Below are 18,080 nucleotides of genomic sequence, written 5' to 3'. Positions count from 1 at the left end.
CAAGTCCTCACCTGCTCCTTCCTATTCCCAACTAAAGAGGGAGAGGTTGAAGATAGGGAGGAAAAGGAGTACTTGGGAAGCAGGGGGGCATGGGATCCAGGATCCAGGAAGCGTGATTATTCTGAGGCCTCAGGAGGAAGGATGGGTGCCTGTGGGTAGAGGTATTGGGTGGATTTGGTGCCAGGAAGCCCAGGGAATCCTATGAAAGCTTCTCTTTTCTTTGTGAAGCTAAGAGATCAGATCATTTGCTAAGAGGCAGGTGTCTGGGTAAGAGGCTTGAAGGGAGTGGTGAGGATTGAAATACCTGTGCCGGAACATAGGAGGGACACCTGCACGGCAGTGTGGAAAGGATTGCCGGGCAGCAGTGAAGGCTTTGCTGAAGTATGAGATGCTGACTTTATGGAGCCATGAATCCACAAGGTTTTGTTCTTTTTATTCCACCACTGTTAGCAACCTGGGTGTGGTTATAGAAAAAATTGAGCTAGTGTGTTTATCAGGCTTTGGGGTTTTTCTAGGCTGCTGTGACAAAGATAGGATATTGAGGATATTGGCAAAGAAATGTTGAAGTGAGGGACCAAGAAATATATGCTGGATTTCCCGAAGGAAGTGAAGATGGTGGGGGTATTTACATAGAGGGAAAGTGATTAAAGAACTGGAGAGTCAGTTCAGTTGAAGAACAAGTCTGGGGGTTTGTCTGTGTGAAGAAGTGGGAAAGTGGGCACTCTGTGGGAAAGTGGGCTTTCGGTGTTCCTGAGTTCAGACGTGGTGATGACATCCAGACTCTGGCCCTGGGGTTGGGTACCCGACGTGGAGCAGAGGCCAGGTTTGCGGGGAAGTGAGGGAAGCTGAGAATCGGAGACACCAGGATACTGGCTCGTAGTCGTCACCCCTAGGATGGTGGCAGGATTTGCCGCAGGGAGAAAGACTCTGCTGCCCAGAGTTAACTGGTGAGGGGTGAGCCACTTGGAGGCCAGTAGATGGCGGCAGAGAAAGCATTTGCGGGGCAAGTAGCGGTGCTTAATGTCAGAAGCCTCAGAGGAGGGCTTGTAACACGAGAGAGGTCATTGACCAAAGACCACGTTGGGTTTTGACGTGGAAATTCACGTGGCTCTGTGCCGTGAGGACCAGTGGGGGTGTGGGAACGGGGGAGCCTCCCCCCGAGGGATAAGGGAGAATCATTGTCATCAGGAAGAGCTAGGTTAAGGACAGAGGGTAAAGAGAAAGGTTCCATGCAATAGACCATGGCTCTAGGACGCATTGCCTGTGGAATTAGGGGTTCCAGAGGGCACCCATTTGAGAGGGAACAGTTATGGGAGTTTGGTAAGTGGCAAACAGTCACAGGGACACTGTTGGTGGTGACAGTCCCTCTGGGAGCTGTTAGAGCCCTGTTCTGGGTACACTGAGGCTGGTGGCGGGCTTTCTGTTGGCCCCAAACCTGAAATCCAGGAGCTGAGGGCAGCCGTTAACCTCCACCTCCTCCCAGGGAGGGCTGGGCAGCTTGCTGCTGGGCTTCGGGAGACCCTCTAGGGCGGTGGTGGGCTTTCACGGCTTTCATCGGCTGTATTCTCTCAAGCTTCATTTGGAATTTTGGAGATCTTCTGAAGCTCTCTCAGCTTAAGCTATAATGCCCTATTTTTTTTTTCCTAAATTGAATTATGTAGCTCGTTTTCACCACGCTCAGGTGTTTTATACCTCTCCTCAGCTGGGATCTGACATTTCGTTGCTTTTAATTTGGGTTCTTGTTATCTAGTTGGACTCTCCCATGCTGGTAACCCTTATCCTCATTACCTGAGATTTTATCTGAAGTCAAGGCTCCGTTTTCAGTCACCGTCTGCAGCGCCGACAGCTTGCTAAACACTGCAGGAAAGATTGGTTCCCAGTTCCCCTTTCTGTCCACTCTCCTGACATGGGACAGGTTTTCAACAAGAGGTGCTTTTCAGGAAATGCTGTGCCAAGAGACCCACGTGTTCGTTTGCTGACAGCAGGGTGGTTAGACACTCGGCAACTTAGAGCCTCAGGCCGGTTTGAATGTAACCCCCATCAAGTCTCCTTCCACCCTGTTAAGAGTGAGGACATCGAGTTAGGAAGGTGGCCGCAGAATCTGGGTCCTGTGAGTCCTGACCCATCTCACTCAGAACATGTATTACAGTGTCATGTCTCCTGCCTCTCACTCATCAACAGTGCAGTGTGAAAGGGAGCCACCGGCCAATGTGTTGGAGCAGAGTATTAAGGAGAAATTAATTTTATTGTTCAGTTACCTCAGTAACATCTAAAAATACCTCTTTCCTTTTTTTTTTTTTTTTTTAGGAAGAAGTAAGTCTAATTTGGGCTGGACACCTCTTCATCTGGCCTGCTATTTTGGACATAGACAAGTGGTCCAGGATCTGTTAAAGGTATATGTATGGCTTTAATTTTTAAATAAACAAAATATGGCTATTATGGAAATTATAAACGTCTTGGAAAAGCTGTCTGGGCCATGATGCATAATGGCCTGTTCAAAGCAGTTGCTAATCACTTAATTGTTCTTTGCTAAATACATGAATTAGGGTAGCCTGACTAATTAAAATTCTGTTTTTTCAGTCGTTTGGTTTTTACATCATTGACTTTTTAGGGTTGCAAAAATGGACATATGAATTAATGAAGATACTACGTTGTTTTTTGAGCATAGTTTAAAAAATGACCAAAGCACATCCTTTGTAATTAAAAAATAATGTCAGAATCTCTTAGTGAGCACGGTGTAACTTAAGAACTCATATTTCTCAATTCTGTGATGAATAATTTTACACATACTGATATTTCTGAAATTGGGTTTCATCTTAAAATTGATCTGGTGGCCCCAAACCTGAAATCCAGGAGCTAAGGCAGCCCTTAAACCTCCAGCTCCTCCACCATTTCAATGGTGGCATCTTTTTCGTTTTTTTCCCTTAAACTCATTAAATTAAATTGGTGGAGAAAATGTGCTATTTTATTCAGAGACGATTCTCCTTTTTTTCAATATGAGTGTTTCTAAAGTAGAGCAAAGGGTATATAGATTTTTAAAGAAAAGTAGCTTTTTATTTTCTACCTATCAGGTAGATTTTTACTATAAGCTTACTGTTTTACTGTGAACTGAACTTATTTTTAGTAGTGACAACCAGTCAATATTAACAATTATTTTAATTTTTTAAATATTTAATATATTTTTAGGGAACTGTTTTCACCTTTGTATATTTCTTGATATGTGGAAGATGCTTAAAGCTTTCATGTTTACTAGGCTGGTGCAGAAGTAAATGTATTAAATGACATGGGAGACACGCCACTTCATCGGGCTGCCTTTACAGGACGAAAGGTGAAAAACATTCTCTGTTCAATGTTTGCAAGTGAAATATTTGAAAGAGCAGTCACAAATGTTTTCTCCTTATAACCCTAGGAATAGCAACTGTGAAAAGCCACAAAAAATGTATAAACCAGCATTTTGGGTTAAAAGACCTCAGGCTTTTAGTGATGGACAGTGAGGTCAAGTACGAAGGTCATGGAGACTCCACCCTCGTGTCCCTGATGGGAGCTCATTCAGTCTATGCTTGTGTCTTCCAGGGATGGGGAACTCCTGCACCTTCTTCATCTTCTTTTTATTTTTAAAACAGCTTTATTGGGGAATAATGTACATTGCATGAAACTCACCTGCTCTAAGTGTACATTTCAATGATTTTCTTTTTGTACCTTTACACAGTTGTATGAACACAACCACAATCTAGTTTTGGGACATTTCCATTCCCCCAGAAAGTTCCTCATGCCTGTTTGCATTCATTTCCTGCTTCTAGCCAAGCCTCAGGCTACCGCTGATTTACTTTCTGTTTCTAGATACTTGCTTTTTCTAGAAATTTCTTGTAAATGGAATCATACAAACATTTGTGTCTGACTTTTTAAATTCAGTATAATTTTGTTAAGATTCCTCCATGATGTAGCATGTATCAGTAATTTGTTCTTTTTATGGCTGAATGACATTCCATTGTATGGATATACCACATTTTTTAATCTATTCACTGTTTATTGGAAAGATTCTTTCCCCATTGTATTGCCTTGACACCTTTGTTGGAAATCAGTTGACCATAAATGTAAGGATTTATTTCTGGACTCTCTGTTCTCTTCTTTTGATCTGTATTTTATCCTTGCACCAATACCACACTGTCTTATTACATTACTTTGTAATTAATTTTTAAAAAATATTTATTTGGCTGCTCCGGGTCTTTGTTGCCACATGCAGTGTCTTTGTTGCCACATGAGGTATCTTCATTGCAGCGTGCGGGACCTTTAGTTGCAGCATGCAGGATCTAGTTCCCTGACCAGGGGTCAAACATGGGCCCTCTGCACTGGGAGCGCAGACAGAGTCTTAACCACTGGACTGCCAGGGAAGCCGTGTAATTAAGTTTTGATATTGGGTAGTGTAAGTTCTCCAACCTGTGATCTTTTGAAAAATTATTTTGGCTATTGTCAGTCAAAAGTTTGTGTTTCCATGTAAATTTTAAGATTATTCTGTTAATTTCTATAAAAACACCTGTTGGAATTTTGATAGAGATTGTGTTGTCTTGAACCTGCAGATCAATTTGGGAAGAAATGCCACTTTAACAACATTGTCTTCCAATCTGTGAGCATTAAATGCCTCTCCATTTATTTAGATCTTTAATTTATTTCAGCAGTGTTTTGAGGTTTTCAGTATACAAATCTTATTCTCCTTTTGTTAAACTTCTATGCATTGTATTCTTTTTGGTGCTATTTTGAATGGAATTGTTCTCAATTTCTTGTTGCTATTATATAGAAAGACAGTGTTTATGCTGCTCTTCTATCTTGTGTCCTTGCTGAACTTGCTTTTTAGTTCTAGTAGGTTTTTGTTGATTCCATAAGATTTTCTATATACCAGATCATATCATCTGCAAAATAAAGACAAATTTATTGTACTTCTTCCTTTACAATCTAGATCCTTTTTCCCCTCTTTGTTTTACTAGCTAGATTCTAGTATAGTGTTGAATAAATACAATGAGAGCAGAAATCTTTGCCTTGTTTTTTGATCTTTGGGGAATAATAGCATCTAGTCTTTAACCAGTAAATAGGATGTTAGATGTAAGTTTCTCTTAGATGCCCTTTATTAGGTTGAGAAAGCTTTCTTCTATTTCTAGTCTATTGAGAGTTTTCTTTTTTAAATCGTGAATGGGTGTCAGATGTTTTTCCTCTGTCTTTTGAGATGATCATGTGATTTTTGTTTATTAATCTGTTAATATGGTATATTACATTAATTTGGAGATTTCAAGCCAACCTTGCATTCCTGTATAAATCCCACTTGTTATTGGTTAATAATCCTTTTTATGTGTTGCTGGATTCTAGTATTTTCTTAAGGATTTTTTGGGTGTGTATTCATGAGAGGTACTGCTCTGTAGTTTTCTTGAGATGTGTGTGTCTGGCTTTGGTAACAGGGTAATACTGGCCTCGTAGAATGAGCTGAGAAATGTTCTTTCCTCTTCTGTTTTCCGAAAGGCTTGTGAAAGATTATTTCTTCCTTAAATATTTGATAAAATATTTATCAAATAAATATTTGATATTTATTCAGCACAGTGAAACCATCTGTGCTTAGACTTCCTGTGTGGGAAGATCTTAAATTACTAAATCAATTTAATTATTTAATATAGATCTGTTCAGAGTTTCTACTTCTCCCTGAGTCAGTTTCGGTTATTTTGTCTTTCTAGGTATTTTTCCATTTCACCCAAGTTGTCTAATTTGTTGGCATAAGGTTGTTAATAATATTAATATTATTTTATAATTTTCCTTGTGATTTCTTCTTTGACCCACAGGTATATATAGAACTATGTTGTTTGCCAAATATTTGGAGATGTACCAAATTTCTTTCCATTGTTGATTTCTAATTTAATTTCCCTTGTGATCATGTAACTTACTTTGAATTGTGTTTTGAAGAATGTACTTTAAATTCTTTTATAATGTATTAGGAATTATTTTACAGTATAGCATTTGATCTATCCTTGAGAATGTTTATTGAGTGCTTGAAAAAAATGTAGTCTACTTTGAGGTGGAGTATTCTATAAGTGTAAATTAGGTTAAGTTAGTGATAGGGCTGTTCAGTTCTCTTATCCTTAACTGATTTTCTGCTTGTTTTATCGAGTACTGAGAGTGAGGTATTGATGTCTCCAACTATTCTTGAATTGTATATTTTTAATTTTGTCAGATTTTTCTTCATGAATTTTGTGGCTCTGTTAGGTGCATATCCATTTATAGTGGGATTATGTGGGATATGTTATATGGGATATGCCTTCCTGATGTATTGACCTTTTTTGTCATTATGAAATGTCTTTCTTTGCCTTCAGTAATATTTCTTACCAGAAAGTTTATTTTTTTTATGTTAATATAGCCAATCTAGCTCTCTTATAGTTACTGGTTATATTATGTCTTTTCCTCTCCTTTTACATTCAACTTCCTTGTGTCTTTGAATCTAATGTGTGTTTGTTGTTGGCAGCATATAATTCAGTTGTATGTTTTTATCATCTGAAAATTTCTCCCTTTTGATTTAGTTTAGTCTAGTCACATTTAGTTGTTAATAACTTTGGATTTATGTCTTCTATTTGTACTTGTTTTCTATATGTCTCAGGTTTTTTGTTCCTTAGTTCCTCTTTTACTTGCCTTCTCTGGTTTTTTACAAATATTCTTTAGTGTATCATTTTATCCCTTTGGATATTAAACTTTTTGGACATATTTATAATAGCAGCTTTCTACTTCTTATCTGCTAATTCAACATATGGACCCATTAAAAGTCAGTTTCTATTACCTGCTTTTTTCAGACTATGGGTCCTACTTCCCTTTTTTTTTTTGCATGTCTCACAACTTTTTTTTGAAAACTAGACATTGTATATAATATAATTTTAGCAACTCTGAATTCTGACTTTTTCCCCTTGAGGTTATTATTTATTAACTTGTCTGGCCTTCATCTGTGAAATATGGAATGTGTCTGGCCTACTGATATCTCTGCTCTTTTTTAAAAAAAGATTGTTTTAATGTTTTAGCATAGTTTCTCTTATGTACTGCCTGTTTGCATCCCCCTGAAATGCATATGTTCAAATCTCAAAGTGATGGTATTAGGGATGGGGCCTTTGGGAGGTGATTAGGCCATGGTGATAGAGCCTTTGTGAATGAAATTAGTTCCCTTATAAAGGAGACCCCAGAGAGCTCTCGTGCCCCTTCTGCCATGTGAGGACAAAGTGAGAAGATGGCCATCTATGAACCAGGAAGCAGGCTCTCACCAGACACCAGATCTTGTTGTGCCTTGATCTTGGTCTTCCCGGCCTCTGAAAATGTGAGAAATAAATCATGTTTAAGCCACCCAATCTGTGGTGGTTTTGTTATGACACCCCAGATGGACTAAATTTCCTAGAGTTCACCCCTGCATCTACATAGCTTAGTGGTCAGCCAATATTTGGATAGAGGTTTTGCCTGAATACTCAGAAGCGTAGAGCTTCTACCCTCTGCTGATGGATCTGTGTGTAGGTTGGGGAGCACTGTCAGAGTTCAGCCATTTCTCACTTCTGCCTCTGCTTCTACTTTCTGCAGGGCCTTCTCCTATTTCTCCTGCACAGTCAGCCAGGAATGTATGGGCAGCTTACCTTGTCCTTTTTTGGGTCTCTCATTTCCAGGCTGTTTTGCCATTTGCCCCATGTGGTAGGCATAATAATGGCCCTCCAGAGACGTTCTCATCCTAGTCCCCAAAACCTGTGGCTGTGTTAGGTTACATGACAAGGGGAAGTTAAAGTTGCAGATGGAATTGAGGTTGCTAATCAGCAGACCTTAAAAGAGGAAAATTATTCTGGATTATCTGGTGGCCTCAGTGTAACCACAAAGGTCCTTAAAAGTGCGAGAGAGAGGCAGAAAGAGTCCGAATGAGAGGGAGATGTGCCTAGGAGAGAATGATCAGAGAGATGCAATGCTTCTGGCTTGGAAAATGGAGGAAGGGGACCAAGGAATGTGGGCAGCCTCTGGAAAGTAGAAAAAGCAAGGAAATGAGTTCTCCTCTAGAGCTTCTGAAAGGAAAGCAGCTCTGCCGACACCTTGATTCTAGCCCAGTGGGACCCATTTTGGACTTCTGAAATACAGAACTGTCAGATAATAAATTTGTGGTGTTTTAAGCTGCTGAGTTTGTGGTAATTTGTTATACCCCCGACAGAAAGCAAATACACTCTAATGGGAAAAGGAGCCTCGTGCTGTAGATTTTTCATTTGTTTCCTACTGCATTTGCTACTTTTTTGCTCCAAATCAAGTCATTTCCCTCTGGCAAAGCTACTGGCTTTCATTGCCAGCCCTGGTTTGGTCAGACTTCTTGGAGAAGGGGGTCGGGGTGTGTGTGGCCATAGCCTGTGGCTGGAAGGTTAAAGACTCCTGATGTTCTTACCTGAAGTTCTAGTTCCTGTTGAGTATGCCTCTCAATTTGTTGTCTTTAGTCGATATCCAGCACCATGATATGAGTAGTTTTGTAATTTTGTCCAATTTTATACTCTTTTTTCAGGATTACAATTCACAGATCTCTTTATGCCACCATAGTCAAAAGTTGCTTCACCCCTCTTTCCTGATACTTTTTTGATTATTTGAATGATCTGGTAAATTAACTATGACATAGGGTGTATTTCTTGTTTGTTGTGATTAGTAACCATAGTCTAACATACTCCCTAAAGGTTATTTTATAATCCCATAATTGGAAGATTTATGTGCATTTATCACAAGTTCAAGAATGAATTTATTATATGATTTTATACTTTTTATTATTCTAATGATTAGATTTAACCAATTTTCATATAAATTATTATTATTATTATTTTTTTTTTTGCGGTACGTGGGCCTCTCACTGTTGTGGCCTCTCCCGTTGCGGAGCACAGGCTCTGGACGCGCAGGCTCAGCAGCCATGGCTCACGGGCCCAGCCGCTCCGCGACATGTGGGATCTTCCCAGACCTGGGCACAAACCCGCGTCCCCTGCATCAGCAGGCGGACTCCCAACCACTGCGCCACCAGGGAAGCCCCATATAAATTATTAATCAACCCAGTAAGTGTGTGCTAAGCATGTTTGAATTAGTACATTTCACACTGTTGGGTCTATTTGTTCATATGTTGATACTTGTGGACCAGATATGGAGTCTCACTAAAGTTGAGAAAAAAATACCCATTATACTAAAAAAATAAAGGTAGTGGGTTAACTGCTATGCTTGACTCTGGGTCAGTGTGGGGGAGGCTCAAAAATGAGCTGCAGATAGTTTAATTTGCCTGACTCATACATGAACTACTAAAGCTATTTTCCTTTATAGCCTTGCACTTCTCATTCTTCTCTATGTACCTAGGAGAGTTCTTGGCCATCTATTGTCACATGGCCCATGTCAACCCGTTCTTGAAAGTGCAGCTCAAATACTGTCTCCATAAATTCTTTCCTGACTTCCTGCAGCTGGAAAGCAGCTGTCCTTTTCCAGATTTCCCAGGAATATTACAAGCACTGTCATTCATCTTCTACCTGTATCATAGTTTATTGTTGTATGTGTCTTCACCACCACTAGATTATATTAATCTTGCTCCTAAGGAATTTATACATTTCACTTTTTTTTGTATCTTCCATGAGCACAAGTCTTACTGCATAATTACCATCTGTGTAATTACCTAGATCAGTTACTTAGATCAAATCAAATCTATGCTCAGTTCTTTGCATATCTGGCTATTTTCTTCAACTTCGAACATATAAGACCATGCTAAATTAGGCCTTAGTTTGATTTGAACATTAGCATACATGCTATCTTATCGCTTGTATTAGAAAATAAGATTTAGCTGAAGCTAAATGGTTGTGCCACATAGGCAACATTAAAAATGTATGTGCTCAGTATCTAAACATGATTGAATTTTGCAAAAGTTTAATTTCTAATTGTATTCATGAAAGGAGTCAAATTATCCTGTTCTGATGTGATCTTTTACCATGAAGATAATTTAAAATATGATAAGATGGTGATTTAATAAATAAAATGATGAGTTGAAAAGGCATGTGGTTTGTTACAAAGCACTTTAAATTCTTATCCTTTCAAATAAATAAAATGCAGCTCCCAAAACTTTATGAGGGACCTATGGGCTTTTCTTGGTCCATTAGCGACCCCTAGTGTTCTTTAATAAAAATTAATATACCAGAATTTTAAGATATTGTATTAATAAGCATTTGTTCCTTACTTTATTTTTCAAATGCAGCTCAAATTCTGCAGTTTTTACATCTTCTATAATCAGTTGAAAATAGGGATAGTATAGTAAATAATTGGATTGTAGTACTGACCTTTGTTTCCACTTAGTATCTTCTAGTGAGGCTGAGCATACATCTAAAATCAATGCTTCCTGTGTTCTGTGTCTCAGGAATTATGTATCTCTCACCTGGCATCTAGAAGATACATATAATCCTGGGGTTTACATAAGCTTATCTATCTTGTTCCCTAGGATACAATTTCTCATGCTTATATATTGAATGCCTTCTATGAGTCGAGCACTGTCCAAACAACTTGACGTGTTATTTAATGGAACATGACACCCCCGAAATATAGGTATAAACATTACTATTTCTTGTAGGCTGGGCTTCAGAGGAAGCAGACCGAGATGGAGGTTAGTGTGCAACAGGCTTATCGAAGTGCTAAGGGGTCACACCTGTGGAAGGAAGGGTGGCCAGAGGCTGGAGTCAAGCTGATGCTCTCAGAAGGAATGCACCTGCTGACCGTGGGGGGCTCCTGTTGCTGTAGTTGACCTTGGGGCCACAACTGAATCATCTTCTCCCTCCTCTGCTATCTGTTCTAGATTCCCCTTCCCCTTGGCTAGCACATCTGGCCTTCAGGGCTTACTTGGTGATGTGACTCAGGCCCTCAACCCTGGAGGTCTCAACCCCTGGTTATCATGCCCTTCTTAGGCCAGGGTTGTTACACTTGTCCATTTACTGTCAAAGTTGGACAAGGGAACACCAAGAGACACTGAAGTGCATCATCTGCACGCGAAATGTAGTCCTCCTTGTCCCCATTGTGTATACTACTCCTTTCTTCTGATATTCAAGTTTAATTACCTCTGCTAAGGTGGTGACTCTTCTTGCCTGCTGGTCCTTTGACAAAGGAGCCTGGTGTTCAGGCATCCTTTCTCATCTGGCATATGGATCAGAACATTATTCCTAGTTGTGGAATATGCTGCCCCCGAACCAGAAGAAGCCATCCAGGCGTGCTTCCTTCTGTTTCAGGAAGTGCAAGGTGGAAGTGCAAGTTCTTTACTTTGGGGGCAATGTCTGGGCATTACCCAAACCACTGAACCCCTGAGAATTTACTGACATGACAAAGCCCCTGAATTGTAAGATTGCCCACCCTCTGGAGCATATGTATCTTATTAAAGCCTTCAACATTCCACTTCTTCTTGCTCATCTGGTTCTGTTAACAGGACATCATTGGACCAGGGTGAACCAGGGTGATTTCTGCAGGTTGCCCAAATGGCTCTGAGGCAAAACTGTAAATGTAAATGTGTACTGTTGTCCGTGTGATTGCAAAGTGTTTTCCATCTTTTTTTTTCCTAATGAGGATAGAGAAGAATATATTTGCCAGGTCAGTTGCTGTGTACTGTGTACTTAAGTAGTATTAACCTGCTCTAGCAAAGATTTCGTATTTGGCAGAGCTGCTAGAATTGGGGCTATTTGGTTGAGCTTGTGGGAGTCCACTGTCATCCTCCACGTTCCTTCTGGTTTTTGTAGTGGCAGAGTGGTGAATTAAATGGAAGTATTGTAGGGACCATCAGCCCTGCATACTTGGGTTTTTAAGGGTGGTACTAATTTCTGTCATTTCCCTGCATGTGGGATATTGTTTTTATTTATCCTGGCCAGGGTATGGGGGAGGGCAGATTTAAAGCCTTCCATCTGGCTGTTTTATACTATAGACCAAGGAAGCGATGTGAGTGTTTGCCAACATGTCTATTCCAATTTTACATTCAAGGACTGGGGCAGAGTCCTCTGGATGTGTTTGTGGACCCAGTGCATACACTGTGAGCCAGACCTGGCCCAGGTTTTATTTATTATCTCACCCCTATGCATGCCCCCTGTCTAACAGAGGGGCCAGATGACACTTCGAGTCTCTTGCATCTTGTACTTAATAATTTGTGAAATGTTTGGGTTTTCCCCTTTCCCTGGTATACAGCTACGTGAATAAATGGTCATTGGTCCCTTGGGGGGTGGTCTGAGAGATTCATGACTGTACGTTTGCTTTGGTGTTGCAGAATCTTCCCTTCCAGGATCTGGCCTCTCCTTCAATATATAGTTCTAAGTCCAAAATTGACTCAGGCCCAGAAACTGGACAAGGTATCGTGGCTTTTATTGGGGCAGCTGTCTTTGGCTTCTGACCATCGTTGATTTCTTTTGATGGTACAAGTTGAGGTGTATTTGGAAAGTTCCTAGCAGCATGGACAAAGCAATGGACCCCTTTATAGGTGTCAAAATGCCAGAAATGCCATTGCAGACAGTTGAAGGTTTTAAATAAGCAGGCAGGCTGGATTGAATATGGATCATACCAGATAATTTTGTGCCATGGGGGGGCCTAAAGGATACATCATCTACCAAAGCACTGAAAAGTCACTGGTGGAAAAGGTCCTAACATCACTGAGAAACTGTTTCCATGTCCTCTGAGGTCTAGGGCTGGCTGCCATCTGGAAATGCCATTGCAGACCTGCTTCACTGATAGCAAAGGGGGTATGGGGGATGTCATAGGACCCTAAAACAGTAGAGTCCTGGAGGTGGCACTTAAACATCAGAAGCCAGGTGGCTGTAATTATGGTAATGAATGAGTGAGTTCAGATCAGGATCAAGGTCAAGAAGGCTGACCTGCAGAGAATTATGGAAATGGTTAGCAGAACACAGCATTCCTGAGGGCAAATTACATTCTCAAATGGTAGCAGATACTGTTTTCATGATCTTTTTTTTCCTTTTTTTATTCTTTGTTGCTAGATTCAGGAAGTACATCATATAAATTCTTGAATAACTTATTATACATTTGTTAGACTGATACTGTCCTACAGCCATGGGTGCTCAGTTCTGTTTCTTCTCCCCACTCCTTTTCCCCTTTTCCGACCGCCTCCCCACTCCCTTCCGCTTTCTCTCTTAGTGTTTAGCTAGTGTCTATTGACCTGTCTTCAAGTTCACTGATTCTTTCCTCAGCTGTGCTCTGATGTCTACTGATGAGACCATTGAAGGCATTCTTTACCTCATTTCTAGCATTTTTCTTTGACACTTTCTTATAGTTTCCACTTCTCAGCTGAAGTTCTTCATCTCATCATATATGTTGTCTACCTTGTCCACTAGACCTTTTAACATAATAAAGTTCTCTATCTGATCATTCCAACATCTTGATAATTTCTTTGTCATTCTGTTAACCACTTTGTCTCTTGACAGTGGATTGCTCTTCTTGCTTTTTGTGTGTCTGGTAATTTTTTATGGAATGTTAAACATTGTGTATAAGACGGTAGAGACAGGTAAATAGTACAGGTATCCTTACTGTGCTTTGCTATATTGCACTTCAGATAATGCATTTTTTACAAATTTAAGTTTTGTGGCAACCCATTGAGCAAGTCTGTTTTTCCAACAGCATTTGCTCACTTTGTGTCTCTCTCACAGTTTGGTAATTCTCGTAATATTTCCAATTTTTTCATTATTATATTTGTTATGGTGATCTGTGATCAGTGGTGTTTGTTACTATTACAAAAAATTACAACTTGCTGAAGCCTCATGATGGTTAGCATATTTTAGCAATTAAGTATTTTTTAATTAAGGTATGTACATTATTTTTTAGACATAATGCTATTGCACACTTAATAAACTACAATATAGTGTAAACATACCTTTTATATGCACTGGGGAACCAAAAAATTAATGTGATTCGCTTTACTGCAATAATTGATTTATTGCAGTGGTCTGAACTGAACCTGCAATATCTCTGAGGTGTGCCTGTAACTGGAATTTTGTACCTTTTGACCACCTTCATCCAATTCCTCCACCCCTATCCTCCAGCCTTTGGTAACCACAAATCTGACCTCTTTTACTATGAGCTTGGGTTTTTTATTTTTCTGTATTCCATATATAAGTGAGATCATATGGTATTTGTCTTTCTCTGTCTTGTTTCATTTAGTATAGTGCCCTTGGGATCCATCCATGTTTTTGGAAATGGGAGGATTTCCTTCTTTTTATGGCTGAATAGTATTCCATTGTGTGTGTGTGTGTGTGTATACATATATACACACACACACACGTGCCATATTTTCTTTATCCATTCATTGGTCAGGGGACACTTAGGTTGTTTCCATGTTTTGGTTATTATAAATAATGCTGTAGTGAACATGGGGGTGCAGATATCTTTTCAGGTCAGTGTTTCTTTTCTTTCTTTCTTTCTTTTTGGTTGTACACTCAGAAGTGGAATTGCTGGATCTATGGTAGTACAATTTTTATTTTTTTGAGGAACCTCTTTACTGTTTTCCATAATAGCTGTACCAGTCTACAGTGCCACCACCATCAAGTGTTGCCTTTTCTCCACATCTTCACCAGCATTTGTTGTCTGTTGTCTTTATGGTGATAGCTGTTTTAACATGTGTGAGGTGAGATCTCATTGTGGTTTTGATTTGCATTTCCCTAATGATTAGTGATGTTGAGTGCCATTTTAGGTACCTGGGCCATTTGAATATCTTCTCTGGAAGAATGTCTATTCAGATCCTTTGCCCATTTTAAAATTGGATTATTTGTCTTTCTGCTATTGAGTTGTATTCTTTATATATTTTGGATGTTAGCTACTTATCAGATATATGATTTACAAATATTTTGTTGCATTTTCTATGTTGCCTTTCCTTTTTTATGATGGTTTTCTTTGCTGTGCAGAAGCTTTTAATATGATGTAGTCCCAGTTGATTTTTGCTTTTGTAGCCTTTGCTTTACATGTCATATCCAAAACATTGTTGCCAAGACCCATGTTAAGGAGCTTTTCTATGTTTTCTTCTAGGAGTTTTATGGTTTCAGGTCTTACATTTATATCTTTAATTCATTTTGAGTTAACCCTAACCCTAACTTTTGTGAGCAGTGTAGGATAAGGGTCTAGTTTCATTCTTTTATGAACGAATACCCAATTTCCCCAGCATCACTTATTGAAGAGATTGTCTTTTTTTCATTAAGTATTCGTGACCCCTTTGTCAAAGATCAGTTGATCATATATGCATGGGTTTATTTCTGGGCTCTTGATTCTGTTCCTTTTGTTTCTGTGTCCATTTTTATGTGAGTACCATACTGTTTTGATTACCATAGCTGGAAATCAAGTATGATGCCTCCTGTTTTGTTCTTTCTCAGGATTGCTTTGGTTATTTGGGGTCTTTAGTGGTTCCAAATAAATTTTTGGACTATTTGTTCTACTTCTGTAAAAAAAAAAAAAAAAAAAAAAAAGCCATTAGAATCTTGATAGGGATTGCATTAAATCTATAGGTGGTTTTGAGTAGCATGGACATTTTAACAATATTAATTCTTCCAATTCATGAACACAGGATATATTTTCATTTATTTGTGTCCTCTTCAGTTTCTTTCATAATTGTCTTGTGGTTTTCAGTGTAGAGATGTTTCATTTCCTTGGTTAAATTTATTCCTAAGTATTTTATTGTTTTTGATGGTATTGTAAATGGGATTGTTTTCTTTCTTTTGCAGATAATTTATAGTTAGTGTATAGAAACGCTGCTGATTTTTGTGTGTTAATTTTGTATGCTGCAACTTTACTGAATTCACTGAGTAGATCCTACAGCTTTTGGTGGACTTTTTAGGGTTTTCTATATATAAAATCATGTCATGTGCAAATAGAGACAGTTTTACTTCATTCTTTGCGATTCTGATGACTTTTGTTTCTTTTTCTTGCCTGATTGCTTTGGCTAGGACTTCCAGTACTGTGTTGAATAGGAGTGATAAGAGTAGGTACCCTTGTGATGAGGGAAAGTTTTCAGCCTTCTACTGTTGAATATAATGTTAGCCATTGGCTTGTCATATGGCCTTTATTATGTTGAGGTACATTCCTTCTCTACCTGATTTGTTGAGATTTTTTTATCCTGAATGAGTGTTGAATCTTGTCAAATGCTTTTTCTGCGTATGTTGAGATGATTATATGATTTTTTTCTTTCATTCTATTAATGTTTGGCAGGTCCCATCTTATTCCCACACCTATTCGAGGTGAGCCCATGCTTGCTTTGAAGCAATTTCCTTAGATTTCAGACTAGTTGGTTGCCCTGCCATCTTAATTCTCTGGGTTCAAGAAAAGTATAGTTCTGTAGATTACCTGTTTTTTCCCCTTGTTACTAGAGTGGGAGTGACTTTCAGCTTTCTAAATGCTAGGTGGAACCTGGAAGTCCCAATTAATTTTTTTAAATTTATTTATTGATTGATTTAGTTTCGGCTGTGTTGGGTCTTCATTGCTGCACGTGGGCTTTCTCTAGTTGTGGCAAGCAGGCGCTACTCTTCGTCATGGTGCATAGGCTTCTCATTGTGGTGACTTCTCTTGTTGCGGAGCACAGGCTGTAGGCGTGTAGGCTTCAGTGGTTGTGGCATGTGGGCTTCAGTAGTTGCGGCTTGCGGGCTCTAGAGCACAGGCTCAGTAGTTGTGGCGAATGGGCTTAGTTGCTCCGCGGCATGTGGGATCTTCCTGGCCCAGGGCTCGAACCTGTGTCCCCTGCATTGGTAGGCGGATTCTTAACCACTGCACCACCAGGGAAGCCCAGTCCCAATTAACTTATGAAACAGGCTTTTCTTGTGGTAATTTCGGAGACATTGCTAGTTCTTAAGTGTTAGTTAAGTTGAACATATGTCTCTGCCTTACATATTTCAGCTACTATTTAGCAGTATCTTAGGAATCTTTAAGACTTTTCTTAGTGAGGTGTTTCTTAAAAAAAAATTCTGTGTATGTGCCTGTGCATGTGTGTTTCTTTTTTTTTTTATTAATTTTTATTGAAGTATAGTTTCTTTACAATGTTGTGTTAGCTATACATATACGTATATCCCCTCTTTTTTGGATTTCCTTCCCATTTAGGTCACCACAGAGTATTGAGTAGAGTTCCCTGTGCTATACGGTATGTTCTCATTAGTTATCTATTTTATACCTAGTATCAATAGTGTATATATGTCAGTCCCAATCTCCCAATTCATCCCATCCTCTCCCTAATCCCCTTCGGTATCCATACGTTTCCTTTCCCCCTTGGTATCCATATGTTTGTTCTTTATGTCTGTGTCTCTATTTCTGCTTTGCAAATAAGATCATCTGTACCATTTTTCTAGCTTCCACATATATGCTTTAATACACAATATTTGTTTTTCTCTTTCTGACTTACTTCATTTTGTATGACAGTCTCAAGGTCCACTCACATGCGTGTGTATTTCATTTTAGATGTCAAGTGATATTCTGAGACTTATAATGAAAAACTGATGACCTTTGCTCCATGCCTGCCCACTCTGAGTCACACTTTCCTAGAGGCAACCACGTTATTATTTTCAGCTGTTACTTCAGTTTTTTTTAACTTTCATGTTTCTAAATAATATACTTATGTCACTGATTCTTGTTTTTTGTTCTTTTTTTAATTTTAGATTTTCTGTTGGTTTACTTCTGGAAGATAAGCATTTGATTATTTGTTTCTCCCTGCCTTAATCCCCACTAAAACCACTTCACTTTTTCTCATTCTCTTTATCTACAGCTAGATTTTGGTTAAATAAATACTGAGTGTACATTATTATGACTATGCTAGCTTGAGCCACTTAGGGTCCGTGTTTTTCTTTTCTTTGAATATAGTCTTTGAATATAGTCATATACATCATGAATGACCATTTCTTGGAGATAGCTCTCCCGATTCCCCGTGTCCTGTTGCTCTTGAAGAGACCTTGTGGGCAAGGAGACCTTCTCTGAGCAAGATGCTTGTCCTTATTCTGATTTTTTATAAAATATTATTAAAATGTGTCTACACTTCCTTTTTCAACTTCCTTAGCACCTGATTATTTGATCCTTTGTAGTCTAGGTCCTGA

General features: G+C 39.1%; 1 protein-coding gene across 1 annotated transcript in view; it reads left to right on the top strand.

Moving 5' to 3' along the window:
* Positions 1 to 18,080, top strand: part of OSBPL1A (oxysterol binding protein like 1A) — a 207,031-nt gene that overhangs the window by 6,637 nt on the left and 182,314 nt on the right. The window contains exons 3-4 of the mRNA XM_079718170.1: positions 2,308 to 2,393; positions 3,254 to 3,328. Coding sequence (XP_079574296.1) covers positions 2,308 to 2,393; positions 3,254 to 3,328 — 161 coding nt within the window. The remainder of the gene's footprint in view (positions 1 to 2,307; positions 2,394 to 3,253; positions 3,329 to 18,080) is intronic.

Source organism: Hyperoodon ampullatus (genome assembly GCF_949752795.1).
Source record: "Hyperoodon ampullatus genome assembly, chromosome: 13".
Classification (NCBI taxonomy): domain Eukaryota; kingdom Metazoa; phylum Chordata; class Mammalia; order Artiodactyla; family Ziphiidae; genus Hyperoodon; species Hyperoodon ampullatus.
The sequence above is the reverse complement of the archived record's forward strand: the minus strand, read 5'-3'. Positions and strand labels throughout refer to the sequence as shown.